The sequence below is a fragment of the Camelus bactrianus genome, chromosome 5, assembly GCF_048773025.1.
Source record: "Camelus bactrianus isolate YW-2024 breed Bactrian camel chromosome 5, ASM4877302v1, whole genome shotgun sequence".
NCBI lineage: Eukaryota > Metazoa > Chordata > Mammalia > Artiodactyla > Camelidae > Camelus > Camelus bactrianus.
The window spans coordinates 94,944,337-94,958,974 of NC_133543.1; the positions used below are offsets into that span (position 1 = coordinate 94,944,337).

Below are 14,638 nucleotides of genomic sequence, written 5' to 3' on the forward strand. Positions count from 1 at the left end.
TATATATTATATATTTGTATATTATATTTTTAAATTTATTTAAAATTTTATTTATTTTTATAGATAAATAAATACAATAACCAACCAATAGACTTATGGGGAATCTATTGGTGACAAGGATATAAAAATAGTTCTTGCTTTTTTAAAAATTATATTCTACTTGGTGAGAAAGACCTCTAAACCAACAAAGGGGATACAACACAGATGTTATGCTAAAGGTATACATAAAAAACCTATGGAAAAACATTTTTTCCAAAGTGAAAGAAATGGACTGAAAAGGAGGAAGTATCGTGGATGAATGGAGGGGCATAAACATTTGTTAATAACAAATTATATCTATTCTATTCTATTCTATTCTATTCTATTCTATTCTATTCTATTCTATTCTATTCTATTCTATTCTATTCTATTTCACCAAACTTATAACCAGTCTGCTATACTTCTAAAGGCCAAAAAACTTAACCAGGAAAAAAGTGTTTCTTTATCAAACAAAGATAATGAATACTAGTTCCTCTTTCTCCTCAGCATCTTATTTTTTCTCTCTTCCTTCCACTTGTCATGAGTGGCAGATATATATTTAATATCTATCTCCCCTACTAAACTCTGAGCTCTGCAAACGCAGGAGCCATGTCTATTTTCTTCAAAATTGTGTGCCTAGGGTCCAACACAGAATCTAGGACACAGCAGGAGCTAACTGTCTGGGGAGAGAATAAATGGATGGGCCTGAACTTTATGGAAAACTCTGGAAGTAGTGCCCTCAGAAACGAGGTGGTGGCAGCAGTATTTCAGCAGAGGCGGGTCAAGACTCTAGAGGAGCACTGCCCAAGGAAGACAGAATAAGCGGGGCCGATGGGCATCCTGGAAATGAGCCAGGCCCCAGAGCAATGTCCCTGGGATGTGGGAGAGGTGCTATGAACTTGCAGAGCATCGCTGGGCTTGGAGCTGTCTGATGGGCTGGCCTTCCTTTTGGCTTACCTTTTATTCCCGGAAGACCTGGCGTCCCTGGATCCCCCGTGAGGCCTCTCGGCCCGGGGTCCCCCATTTCTCCCGGAGGCCCCCTCAGCCCAGGCACACCTGGATTACCTGAGGACGACAGGAAGGTTTGACAGACACCCAGATGATCTAAGAGTTTCATTAACTGGGAAGGTCATCTATGTTCTTAATACATGGGTCACTGGGAATATTATTTTATTACTTTTCCTTCCTAGGCCTCCTAACTTAACCTCAGGAGGAGAAAATACATTTCTGATTGATTAAGGTTGCCAATTATGATTTGAAACTTTCACTTTATTCTGAATGGCAGGAAAATAAAATGCTGTGTTGTATGTGTGCTGTTTGCCTTAAGTCTAAAGGAAAAAAGGAAACCAGCATCCTGAATGGCAGATGCATTGGGGGGGGGCGCTGGAAAGAAGCTCTTCTCTGTCAGACCATCACTTTGTGCCTGGCATCCTCCTAGGCATGTAACAGCTGCCTTCATATACTCCCAGACCAACCCAGTGATATCAGACTAGCTCCAACTTACAGGTGAGGAAAAGGTAATTTTAAGTGACTTGTCCAAAGTCACAGGTCTAGAAAATGGCAGAGCCAGACCTGAACCAGGTCTAAGTGAAGGTTGGCTCCTTCCAATACACCAAGAGACAGAGGAGTGCCCGGAAATGTCCAAGCTTCTTTTAAGGTACCTGGATACCCTGCTGGTCCAGAGGGGCCAGGTAGTCCTGGCCTTCCCGGTGGTCCTCCAGGTCCTTGAATACCAGGCAAGCCCTGCTCTCCAGGTGGTCCCAGAAGTCCTAAAGAAAGAAGGACCAAACATCTGACTAGTTGTAGATTGCTCTTCGAGGCGGTGAGTCTATAAAATCTCCAATTTCAGCCTTTTCTTTCCTAGTCTTACTTTTTAACATGTACAGTTTTTCTATTGAAAAGATAACATTAAGGAAAATTTGAAAATAAACACTTATAAGACCCAAGAGTTTATATTCTGATTTTAATTAGCATTGTATTGTCATTTTCCAAGTTTGATATCATTTTCCTAATTATTGTTTTTAAACAACTGGCTCATAGCTTATTGAGTTAACCCTAATTAAATTAATTAATCTAATTTTCTCTCCTATTAGCCATCCAAGTGATTTCTAACTCTTGCTGTTGTGCATAATAATCTTCATATATCTTTAATCAATTTTTTTCTCCTACTAAACTATTTCTTTAGGAAAAATTCTTAGGAGTAGAATTTTTAGGTAGCACAGTACATTATTTTGGTTCTTTTTTAATGCATTTTTAAATGCTGAAGTATTTTAAAGTAAATCACAGACATCATGGAATTTCATCCCTTAATATTTCAGGAGGTATGTCTGAAAAATAAGAATGTTTACCTAGTGGCCAAAATAACATTATCACAGCCAAGAACATTAATAACAATCCTTAACATCATCTAATACTCATTCCATACTTGAGTTGCCTCACTTGTCCCCTTAATGTCCTTCACAGCTGGCCTGTCCACACCGAGTCCCAGTCCAGAACCTCACATTGCATCTGGCGGATACATCTATTAGGTTAAAAAAAAAAAGCCTACTACAGTCCCCAGTTGTGCTTAGTCTTCTAAAACAGACCATTCAGCATCAGGTTCTTGATAAAAAATGGTTGCTAAATGGTTTGGATAAGTGTTCCACCAACTCACACCGCCGCCTGTAACCCACCCTCAGCCCCACGATCACAGCTCCAAGAGTGTGCCGTGCGCTCACTGATAACTTTTTAGTTTGTCCGTTTGTTTTCTTGCTAATTTAGTAAGGATGAAATGCTATTTCCGACTTACTTTAAATTACACTTCTCTGATGACTGGGGAAGATGACTTCCCATGTGTTTTATTTATAATGTATGACTTTAATCTTTATAGGATAAACCAATAGTCTGTGCTGAAAATGACCAGTTGAATCTACAGATAAAATATGCAGTTCTGTATTTACCAACCCATGGGGCTCACAGTCATTATTATAACACATAAGAAACAAGCTCACTTTAGTCTATACTTGCTCCCTGATCAAATTAAGGTCTACGAGCTTCATAGTGTATTATTTTATTTATCCTGAAAATATTCCTGCAGTAAATGTAAGGCAGCATTTTCCCAACTCCAAATGAAAAAAACTGAACTGTTGAAAGGCTTGCCTCTCCAATCACAGTTGTATTAAGAACAGAACTCCTGAGTTAATCTGTACTGTATTTTCTTCCAAAATAAAGGAGTAGGAGGGAGCACTGAACACAGTGTAATCATATCAGATCCCCCGAGACCGGCTGCAGATCTATGCCTTCTTGTTAGGCTTGTTCAAATTCAGTGCAGATTTTTTCCAGTCAGTGGAAATTGCATATTTAGGTAAACTCTGTGCTGGTGAATAACATATGATATAATTTTAAAAATTTAAGCTAAAGCTACAATTTAAATGATGCTAACCACACAAGACCATGGAAATTACACTCTGGCAAATTTTCTTCAAAAAGTTAGCCTATATGTAAAATAATTCAGAGTTATGATTTTTAATTCAAAACGTTAGGTAATATCAAAGTCTTCCATTTTGGATGACTCTCAGCTTGTAAAAATCTTACTATCTTATGGGTTTACACAAAAATACCAGTAAGTGTGGAAAAATCTCTTAGAGCTTCGCTGACTGATGATGACGATGATGAATTAATTACACTTTACATTTGGGTAGCAATTTTCATTTTACAGATTGCTTTCAAGCAATCTCATTTGATCTCAGAACAACCTGTAATATGCATAGGGCCAGTTTACAAGTGGGGAAACTGAGCTCCGAGATGACGAGCAACTTGCCCGAGACCGCATGCTTGGTGATAACAGAGGTCGACTTTGAACCACTGATTTTCCTTTCTGAGACCTCGCTCTGGTGCTTATTACAAATCTCCAGAATGCTAACCTCAAAGCTATTTTCCCCTCCAAACATAACACATAACCTGTACATTTCAGTTAAAATATTATATTATCTAAATAATCTCTTTGACCATGCCACAGGTAAAAGACCCACAGGAAAGGCAGTGGGGAAGGAATTTTTTTTTTGCCATTATAATAGCTTGCTTTTCTGTTAGACTTCCATTTTAGCAACCTTATGGTAGAAAAACAAAGAAATAAATTTCCCATAATAGTTCTGCTCAGACATTCTTCCTATTGTATGGGATGGCATAGGGCTATCACCAAAGAGATTTTTAAGCTAATGCACAAAATTATTCATATGAGATGATTTAATTTACAAGGGACCCATCTAAATACACTCCTGGTTTCTAACCTGCCCACTATCAGTTGAATGGCACTGGGTATCACTTACTGAACCAGTCATCTGTGGATAAGCATTTGTTCTTTCCACGCAGCAGATATCCCTGTGTGCTCATTTTTGTACACTGGCCTGATTACTGATTGGTTTAAGATATATTCTTACAAGTGGAATTACTAAGTGAAAAGGTGTGTACATTTTGTCCACTGTGGGTCGTCTACTGTAGAAGCAGCCTCTACTGGAGACTAAGAGCTCACTGGTACGTCACAGTCTGTTTGTTCTGACGGATTACACGTCAGTTGTTACTGATAAAGTACTGTTTTGAATAACTGAGCTGTGTGGTTGGTGATGAGGTTTTACTTTTTTCGGTTTGGTTTACTTAGTAAATGAGGTATTCAATGATATGTCAGCAATAACACTGCTCTGCTTTTCTGAGTAGGAAAAAGACAGGGCTGGAATGACAACCTGCAGCTGTAGTCAGGGGAGTGGTTATTGCTAATGTATCATTTTTGGTTATAGAAATTGCAAAATAGTCCAAATTCTGATTGCTAGCTATAGTCATTTTTGACCCTGTCCAAACCCGGACATGCCTAGGGAGGTGCTGTTAACATCATAGGTCATGGGAGCCATGGTGGAAAAAAGATGGTGAATCCAGGTCAGTGTGTGTACATAATCCTTCTGATATGTATCTCAATGGGTAAAGAGAGAAGGAAATATTGATACGATCATTGCCAGCTGGAAGGATGAAGTAATCATTCTGTTTTTTCAACCAAATATTTCTTTTTTGTTTTAATAAGAAAACTATGTAACTATACCTGGAAATCCGGGGCTACCTGGCTCACCCTTTGGACCAGGTGGGCCAAACTGATCTGCAGGTTCACCTTTGTATCCTGTAAGTGATAAAATGCACATAACATTATTAAGAGAATTTAATTTTGTTCACACAAGTGACTTAACTTTCATGATATTTGTCTTTATAATCTATCTTCAAATGTTCCAGGAGAGGATTTTTGAAAAAATGCTTTTTTTCCCTACATAAGAACAAATAGAAACGTAGATGCAAGATGTGATTTAAACACACACACACACTATTTTATAGTTCGTAACAATCATAAACTGTAAATCTTAATAAGTTTGAGTTTTTAAATTTTCTTAAATAGCTTCAAATTTATGTATCTATTTAAAAAATTACTTGGCACTGATTGTCTGCACCCTTATATTGTTTTTTAGAAACAGGAAGCAGAAATTGTCACTGTTTCAGCTGCTGTAATCATATTTCAGGCTCTCGGCAAGGAAGCTGAACTCAGTGTCCTTGTCAAAAAAACAAAATCACAAAAAGCCGTCTTATTGATGACTTCACAAGAGACAGCACATTCAAAGGCCATTGTAGCGGTGACTCCCACAGTCCCACAGAGCTGTTCCACTCTGCCGCTGCGTCCTTCCAGACACAAGGACTTACAGTATAGCTGGGAGCCCATTACAAATGGAGGACTCAAAATGGAGAGGCAGGGAAGGCAAGACAATCGAGGGGGTTACTAGAGAGGAAGAGAGCTAATTAGGCATGTTTTAGAGGACCTGCCTACTGAAACCCTTTTTAAGGGGACGCACACTTTATAGAAGGTTCTCTGACACCTGACCCTAGTCATAATTGTGGCTAATCATTTGAGGGGCAGGAATCTGGTCCATCCCAGTCAGCCAGTCTTTCCTTGAGAAATTGTAATAGAAAGTAAGAATTTGAGGTCTTTTGATATTGAGGCAGAAATTGAAAGGATTTTCATGATGTAAGTTATCACGATGTCCTGATAAAGAGCATGTTACAGTGTAATCCAAACACATCCAGAAAGATCAAGAAAGGATACTGAATAGAGAGTGATAAAACTAGTTGGAAGGCAGGTAAATGAAAAACAGACCATGGGGAAAAGCAGGAAAGGCTTAAGAGAGAAACCATAGGTTGCCCAGGGGCTAGGCTCCATCAGCCTATGGTCTGGCGGAACTTTATGTTTTATCTTTTGGCTCCATGAGACAGCTTTTACTCCAGGAATCTTCAGTGCATTTCACTTCCTTAAAAACATGGACAAAGACAAGTAGGAAGAAAATGAGGAGAAATAGGTTTGTACTTTGAGAGAGACAGAGAGACTACAATAAATGCATAGACGAGTAGAAGAGGAGTGAGTGCTGAACGCTGATGCTGTAAAATGTCAAAACCAAATATGAAAAGGTCCCTATTTGTAACTATTTCTGAAGAGGAAATCTATATTATCCTTTTGAGTAAATAAGTGTACATGGTTCATTTTGTTCTTCTTACAACAATTATGTTAGTTATGGAATGTCTCTCAAAGTGTAAAACATGTTTCATTATAGTAAAGGAGAAGATTTTTCGGTAGTCCATTAATTACTGTTCTATATTTTAAAGTTATTTACTTTAATCTGTATTAAAATAAAATGTAACTACATCAATTCTGTGAATTCACAGATAGTGAGGTTAAGGCTAAGGTTTAAAAGGTGGATCATTTTAAAGATTTAAAGAAAAATATTAACCCAATGGTATACAAAAATAGTAAAAATATCAAAACTTCTATACAAACAGTGCAATTTAAGATATCCTGATTTTTGTTTGTTTGCACTTGTTTGTCTGAATAAAGGGCTAATGAGACCTCTTTCTCTAAGGACATTTTTGATCTTGGGTTAACTTTCTGTTTCTGTTTCAATGGAAACCTGAAAAAGGTAGAATGTCAGCTGTGTTACAAGGCAACATTATTTTTGTCACAAATTAAACTAAGGCCTGTGGGGCCAGATCCAGCCTGCAGCCTGTTGTAAATAAAGTTTTATTGGAACACAGCCACACCCCCTGTTTGCAGACTGTCTAGGGCTGCTTTCACGCTATATGTGCTTTCATGCACAGCTGCAGCAGAGAACAAAAAGCTGAAATTATGTATGATCCGGCCCTTTGAGAAAAAGCGCATTTGCTGACCCTTGGATTACGGTAAAAATAACCCAACTGTAAATTATGCATGGCCCGGGAATTCTGAAGTGAACTGTTCACACCTGGTAGCAAGTCCTGGCTTTGACTTTCTCTGTCTGTGACTCTTGTGACCGGGACTCTAAAAGCTGGACTCACGGAGTCCTCAGAAGAGATACTGGCTCCTCTGGGCATGGCGCTTCTACGCTAAGGTGGACACTGACCGCCAGTGTGGATCTGCCCCCTTGCACCTGAGCTGCCACTTAAGGAGCTGCAGTCACGACAAGGACTGACACGAGGATTCCCACCAGGGAGGAAGGCATGACGTGCCTGCAGCTGTGCTGTTTCCTGTATGGTACCCTGGGATCTGAATGACGCACGAAGATGATGTGGGTCTGGAGTGTTTCACTATCTAGTAAAGTCTAAAAAGAACCCTTTGAATGTTGCAGTTTGTTTGATATACTTTACTTTTCATGCCAAAGGTACTGGCTTACAATGTTACGAGCACCCAGGACTATGAGCTTGATTCATGGCTGCTGTGTTCCCAAACCATACCTTTAGGTCCTCTTGCTCCATCAACTCCTGGAAGTCCAGGGGGCCCTGGAGAACCTGGCTCACCCTGATAGTTTAACGAAACAGAAGTAAGACTTTAATTGGGTTTCAAATACACATGACACATGCTTGACATGATCTAGGTATAATTTTCTCTTAACTAATCTGGCTTCTATAATTTTCAGTGGTAAGGAAAATTGGAAATGCATTGCAAGCCTACTGCTACATGCATCTAGTTTTTCAAAGTTGATAAAACTCTTCTAGAATTCGTGATGCCTGTATGTGGCATCCCCTTCTCTCTACTTGATTGCAGGACAGTAGTTGCATCACATAACTTCAATTTTAAGCTCTGAATGAACGAATTGGTACTGAACAAAATATTGTTATAAATGATTTCATACCAAAACTTTAAAAAAATCTATTTTATTCCAAAAGATGGGTAGCAAAGTATATTATACATTTTCCAGTAGCTATGATGTAGGCTACTGCATTTGTACTTCCTGGTTTCTCAAGGAGTGTTTGGCTCATGATTATAAAGACAAAATGTATTTATTTTGCTATAAATATCTGGGTATCAGATACAGCAAGGCCTGCATTTGGAAAGGAAGGCTAAGAAACCAGAATTTGGGTCGTTTTTCAGATGACTCCTTGTTCTGGTAAACCAGCCACCTTCAGGCGAGTCTCTGTGACCTGTTTAAACAAGGCTGAGGTTAGTATGTGGAGTATGTAGAGTAAATGACTTGATCACTGGAACCAGATGGGAGCACTGGTCAGAAACTACAGTCACATCATGGTCTTCCAAAAGTCCTCGTTCCTCCCTCGACCAACTCCTTACCTTTTAAAAGCTAGTGCACTGGCAAACTATGATGCCTTATGAGAGCATCCTGAGAGCAGAAAGGTTTTATTACTTCTTTCTTCCCCAAATAGCAGCTGCTTACCTGGTCACCTGGAAATCCAGGAAAACCAATGATCCCTCTCAGCCCAGGTGAGCCTGGAGGGCCTGGGAGTCCAGGAAGGCCTGGCTGCCCAGTTCTCCCGGGCTCCCCTCTGTGAAATCCAGGTGGTCCATGGCTTCCTGGCTCTCCTCTCCTCCCTTGCATCCCAGGATGGCCTTTAGCACCTGACGGGTGATACACGTGGGTGATACATTTCCTTAAAGAGGTGTTACAAGCCGCTTCAAGGAAATCTTGGGCTGGATGATAGTTAGAATGTGGGTCCTGGTCCTCAGTTTAGGAGATGAAGCCATCTCTTAGGGATGGGGAATCCTAATTCCTGCCCTAAATGGCATCACAATGGTGTCTGGTTTCAGGGACCTCACTAGAAAAGGAGCTGCCCGTGAAGAGACTCAGAGCCACCCCAGGTGGGAATGAACAGCATCACTTGCTTTAACACACTCATTTTATAAACGAGGAAGGGCTTACCCAGCGAAGCTAAAACATTCATCCCCTAACAACTAGTTAAGGAGGGGGCCAGCACCAGAACCCAGGTCTCATGCAGATTAAGTCTAAACTTGGAAAGAGAACACAAATGTGGTTGTCAAAATCCTTGCTCTGCAGTGTTTCCAAGGACCAGACAATTTGGGGAACTTGTTAGAAAGGTGGAGTCAAAAAAAAAAAAAAAAAAAAAAAAGGCAGAGTCAGATCTGCCCCAAACCTGCTGATTGAGTATCCACATTTCAACAACGGCCACAAGGGATTTGTATGCACACCGAAGACTGAATAGCACTGACTGAAATGCTTTGGGCAGTCATTGTGCCACTCATTTCAATACCAGCTACTAAAACCAGGAATACTGTAAACCTGGAACCAGTATTTCACGTATCTGGACTGATCCTAGTTTGGAATATCCAAATCTATAAACGTGTATGAGCTAATGCTAAGTTCTACCGTGTGGGGGAGAAGTACCATGAGGTTCACTAGGGTCTATTTATATTTTTATCTCAAAAAGTGACCTTTCCTAACCTCAGTATGATAGTATTCTTAGGAAAGTTGCCTAATACACATGCTTGTTTGCATGATCTGTAAAGAAGTCAACTTATTTGATATGGTTAAAAAAACGTAAGTGTTTACCTTGTTCTCCTGGGAATCCACTATCTCCAGGAGGCCCAGGATCCCCAGTTTTCCCTTTTATGGAAATAATATCTATTTCTGCTTCATCTCCTGGGGGTCCTCTTGCTCCTTTAGATATTAATTACACAAGAACAAAACAAATGGAAGCATCATACACGCGATTCTTCTGTTACAACTTTTCTTGTCCAGTTTGCAAATCCCCATTTAATCTACTAAATAGTACTTATGTTCATAGATTGCACGATGTCAACATTGTTGATTGATTTCCTAAAAGAAGGACCATGCCTTTCACATTCCTCTCCCAACTTGTCCAGACACAGGGTCTGATGTACACTGAGTGATCGGTGAATGTTTGCTAAATTCAACCGAACTGGTTTCAGAATCTTAAGTGAAAAAAGACAGGCTTGAAACATTCCAGGTCTAGAATACACCCCTTTGTCCTGTAAATTTTGAATTGTCCATCTCATATTTTCCAGTTCTCTGTCTTCCCTTTCCCTTGATTTTCCTTACATTAAAAGAGCAGACACTTAACTCGGTTCTCCACTTAGAGAATTCTAAAAGATAGAAAGGGTATATGATATTTCTCCTGACTTTTGCAAACGCTGTCCGGTTGTAGACATGTGCTGGAGCGGACTTGCACCAGCTTGGTGAGAACCAATTATTAACAAGTCAGGAATCCTGTGAATGAGTTGTTAAATCATCGGTAGTTGTAAATGAGTCATGGTGCGAGTATTCTGGGTGGAAGTATTTACACCATGGCAATCAGCAAACACTACAAAATCAAGGCATTTCAAAAAAAAAAATTATTTTGGAGAGCCAGTTTATCAGAACATCACTGGCATTAACCCAATTTTAAATATTTTTAGTGCAATAATTGTATAGTAACATAATAGCACAGCAAACATCATTTGTCTAAGCTAGCAAAAAAAATGACTCTTTGATTCCTTGATTCTACAGAAATAATTTACAGCCTAGTGCAAAAAAATAAGGGTAGATTCAATCCACTAAGAAGTAAAAGTAATTTGAGTTAAATATGAGGCCATTCGCCCCCAGGGGCTTTAAACTTTAAACTTTGTTTCTAAAAATTAAATAGTCGTGAAAAATCTTTCTCTAAATGAAGTTTGGGAGAGACACCACTCATGGCCCAGATAAAAGTGAAGTCCTCCAGCTCAGAGGTTAGCACACTACAGCCCGTGGGCCAAATCCTGCCAGTTTGTACACAATCCGTGAGCTGTGAATGATTTTCACACTTTTAAATCATTTGGGGGAGGGACTCAGAACAAGAAAAATATTTGATGACATGTGAAATTAAATGAAGTTCAAACTTCAGTGTCTGTAAATAAAATGTTACTGGAACGTAGCCGTGTGTGTTTGTTTACATGTTGTCTCTGGCTGCTTTTGGGCTAAGAAAGCCAAATTGTGTCATTTCAACAGAGACCATACAGTCTGCAAAGGCTAAAATATTTATATCTGGCTTACTTAAGAAAAAACAATTTTTTTTCATTAAAATTAATTAAAACAGGGTTTGAGGGCCAAGAGTCTTGCCTGTACCCACTTCCTAAAAGGTTAGGAAATTTTCTGAAACCCAAAAGCTATACATCAAAGACCTTGTTAATTTTTTTCTATTAATAGAGCAATTCATATACCATAGTTATATATGATGAGATTGAGAGGTAAGGAAAATAAATTTTGTTTAAAATCCCAAAGCAAACACCATAGATCCGAAAGCCTGAGGAATTCGAGCTGCAGGATGGTCCCATTTTATTTTTCAGGGATCACACTTACAGATTCTGGTCAAACACTAGAAACAACCCGTGTTGCATCGATGCGCTGTCAGCCACATTTACCTTTGACACCTCTCAGTCCTGGGTCTCCTGGGAAGCCAGGCCAGCCCTTCTGTCCGAGTTCTCCCTTTCTGCCGGGGTGTCCATCTGGGCCAGGTGTTCCTCTCTCTCCAGGAAAACCCAGGAAGCCAGGCAGCCCCTGGGGTCCTGATGAACAAGAGCATGAATTTGTAGGAAAACGATTTAAAGGCTAGTATGGCTCCTAGATCTGTGTTCCTGGCTGTCTATACACAGATGCCAACTCCCCGCTAACTCTAAGCTTGTGCTGAAGGGAACTCAGCCTCACTGCTTGTAAGAGTCAGACTGTCCCACCCAAGCCTCACCCTGCAGACCTGAACTGTAGGTCCTTTTGTTTCCGAGTCCTGATCCCAAAGAACTTTAAGAGAACTGGGTGTCGGGGAGGTGGGGTGGAGGCTGGGCGCCCATCCAAAGTGGAAGCGCAGCTGCCTTGACCCTATACCTTATCAATACTACCTTTGGGCAGAAGTGTTTATGGGGTCTGTGAACCTAATCCCCTACCCCCTTTTCCCATTTACCTAAACCAAAGCATTCTGCTACTGATAGCAACAATACAGAGGACAAGAAGCAGGCAGAAGTCACTAAGGACAAGACAAAGTCAGGCCAACATAACAGTAGATTCTACAGTGCAGTCATAGGTCATAGACTTCACTTGGCAGTGGATTTCAAGTTTATAAAATGGGGGAAGATAATGGAACAGTGCTACCCACCCTTTGGGCCTGGAAGGCCAGGCAGCCCATCATCCCCAAAGGGACCTGGGAGTCCCGGAGGTCCTCGGGGTCCATCTACCCCTGGCCGTCCTGGGACTCCGGGAAAGCCCTTCATTCCAGCAGGTCCAGGAGGTCCCATGTCCCCTCGTTGTCCTTTCCAACCTGGGGCACCTGTGACAAACCACAGTGACAACAGTGTATGAAGATTGAAAACAGGCTTCACTCACAGGCAGGAAAAAATACCCATGGTAGCTTAAATTGTGTGTCCATGGCCAAGTCAACAATATTTATCAGCTAAAATAACAGTAGCAACTCTCCATCAGTCTAAGAATTTATTTTTCTGGCTGCTATAAAAAGAAAGGCAGATTACTTGAATAAATATTTCCCAATTGAGATGCAGGACTATTATGAAGGGTCTTTTAAAATGGAAAATGGATAAGGATAAAAGATTCGTATTTACTCTTAGAGGGGGCGGGGGCGGGAATCAGCCTGGCTTCGACCCTTCGAGAGGGCGTACTTCTGCATTTGGATAAACACAGCAGAATCTGAATAAAAGGTGACGATCTGAATGGTGAAATGAAGATCACACTGGAAAGAGTCCCCAGCACCTTGTGCTGAGAAACACTTTTTCACGGGTCTCTTTGAGTTGCTCTGATGTCTTGCTGGGTGTGCCAAGAACACAGGGTCCTGACCGCTCCTTACTGCGCCTATTCCTCAGGACTGTGTAGGTAGCGAGCAGCCTTGACAGACGATGACGCTTATTCCTTTGTAAGCAGGGTAAAGCCCCACACCCAGCGCAGTTCTTGACACCTGCCGACACTTACCTGGGCTGCCTGGAGGCCCGGGGAGCCCCGGTTGCCCTGGCCTCCCTGGAGCGCCCCTTTCACAGGAGTGAGCGGGTAGGCCTGGGATGCCTGGAAACCCGGCACTTCCCTCTCTGCCTCTGGGACCTTTGAGACCCGGGAATCTGGGCATGCCAGCTGGCCCTGAAACAACACAGTTCATCTGTGACACTCAGGGCATGAAACTATATAGATGGCCTGCAACGGTATTCATGTGCATCAACACTGAAAGTTAACACTTTGACCCTGGCTCAGGGCCCCAATGAGTTAAGTCTCTGAATGGATTTTCCTATCATAAAAAATGATTTGAGCTTCAGCTCCAAGTGCTTGGGAAAACCATGCATTGCTAAGAGAGTGACTTGATAAGGTTATACAGACAATGCAGAGGTTGTTTATATGAATTTAGAAAACTATGCAGTCCTTCCTGTTTTTAACTAACCTCTAACATTGTGGCAGACTTCACACCAAACCTCCACGATGCTTGTAATCCCAGTCTGCATTGTCTGAATTTGCATTTTGTAAGCAATTTCATCACTTGAACGCCCACATTTTTATTTATTGGAGAGACACCATCATAATCTTCAGGGGGAAAAAAAAATCTTCCCTAATTCTACATCCTAACCTAAAAATCTATTTTATTGTTTCATGTTTTCATTGTATTTTGGTTAAAATGTTTACATTTTTAAAATAGTAATCCCACCGCACATTCAATTGTTGGATTATTTCATATTGCATGTTAACCTGCAAATGTTTTCCATTTTGTTATAATCTTTACAAATATAACGTTAATTGCTAATAGCTGAATAGTATTCCTTTGAGTGTGTGTGTATGTATATATTAGTTAATTCTTTTTATTGTTTTCAGTTGTTCCTCTATCGTGGATAATACTACAATAGTATTTTCATATTAACCTTCATCTTCTTTTGAACACTTCCCTTAAATACATTTCATAAGTAAGACAGTGGTATTACTGAGTCAAAATTATTTTCATTGACTCACATAACGCATTATCGCATTATGTTTCAATTAAATGGGTTTTAGTAGATAAATGTTTCTGACTTCCAAACTATGGAATAAGCTCCCGAAGGACAAAGAATGCGGCTTCCTCCTCTGCCCTCCGTTATCCCTGTGCTGTTGTACTAACATGGGTACCTAATAAGCACTGGCCCATCCGTCACTAGAAAAGAACCAGGGCAATGTTTGTTAAAGTCTGATCTTGGGTCCACTTTTGGTCACCATCCCCCAAGAGGCTAAAGTCCAGACTGGACTGCTGGGCCTCACCCAATTCTAAGGTAACAAGTCACAATTTCTGAGGCTGAGGCTCAGAAAACAGTGATGTTAATGACCCCTCCAACCCTGGCTTAGTTTTTTTT

At 40.5% G+C, this 14,638-nt stretch overlaps 1 protein-coding gene across 3 annotated transcripts in view; it reads right to left on the bottom strand.

Annotated features, from left to right (window-relative positions):
- COL4A4 (collagen type IV alpha 4 chain) overlaps positions 1-14,638 on the bottom strand; it is a 121,081-nt gene that overhangs the window by 27,867 nt on the left and 78,576 nt on the right. For all 3 annotated transcript variants that reach the window (XM_074364408.1, XM_074364409.1, XM_074364410.1), the window contains 9 exons: positions 13,248-13,409; positions 12,424-12,594; positions 11,699-11,842; positions 9,852-9,959; positions 8,721-8,902; positions 7,786-7,849; positions 5,087-5,161; positions 1,680-1,787; positions 976-1,083 (listed from right to left, as the gene is read on the bottom strand). In XM_074364408.1, coding sequence (XP_074220509.1) covers positions 976-1,083; positions 1,680-1,787; positions 5,087-5,161; positions 7,786-7,849; positions 8,721-8,902; positions 9,852-9,959; positions 11,699-11,842; positions 12,424-12,594; positions 13,248-13,409 — 1,122 coding nt within the window. The remainder of the gene's footprint in view (positions 1-975; positions 1,084-1,679; positions 1,788-5,086; positions 5,162-7,785; positions 7,850-8,720; positions 8,903-9,851; positions 9,960-11,698; positions 11,843-12,423; positions 12,595-13,247; positions 13,410-14,638) is intronic.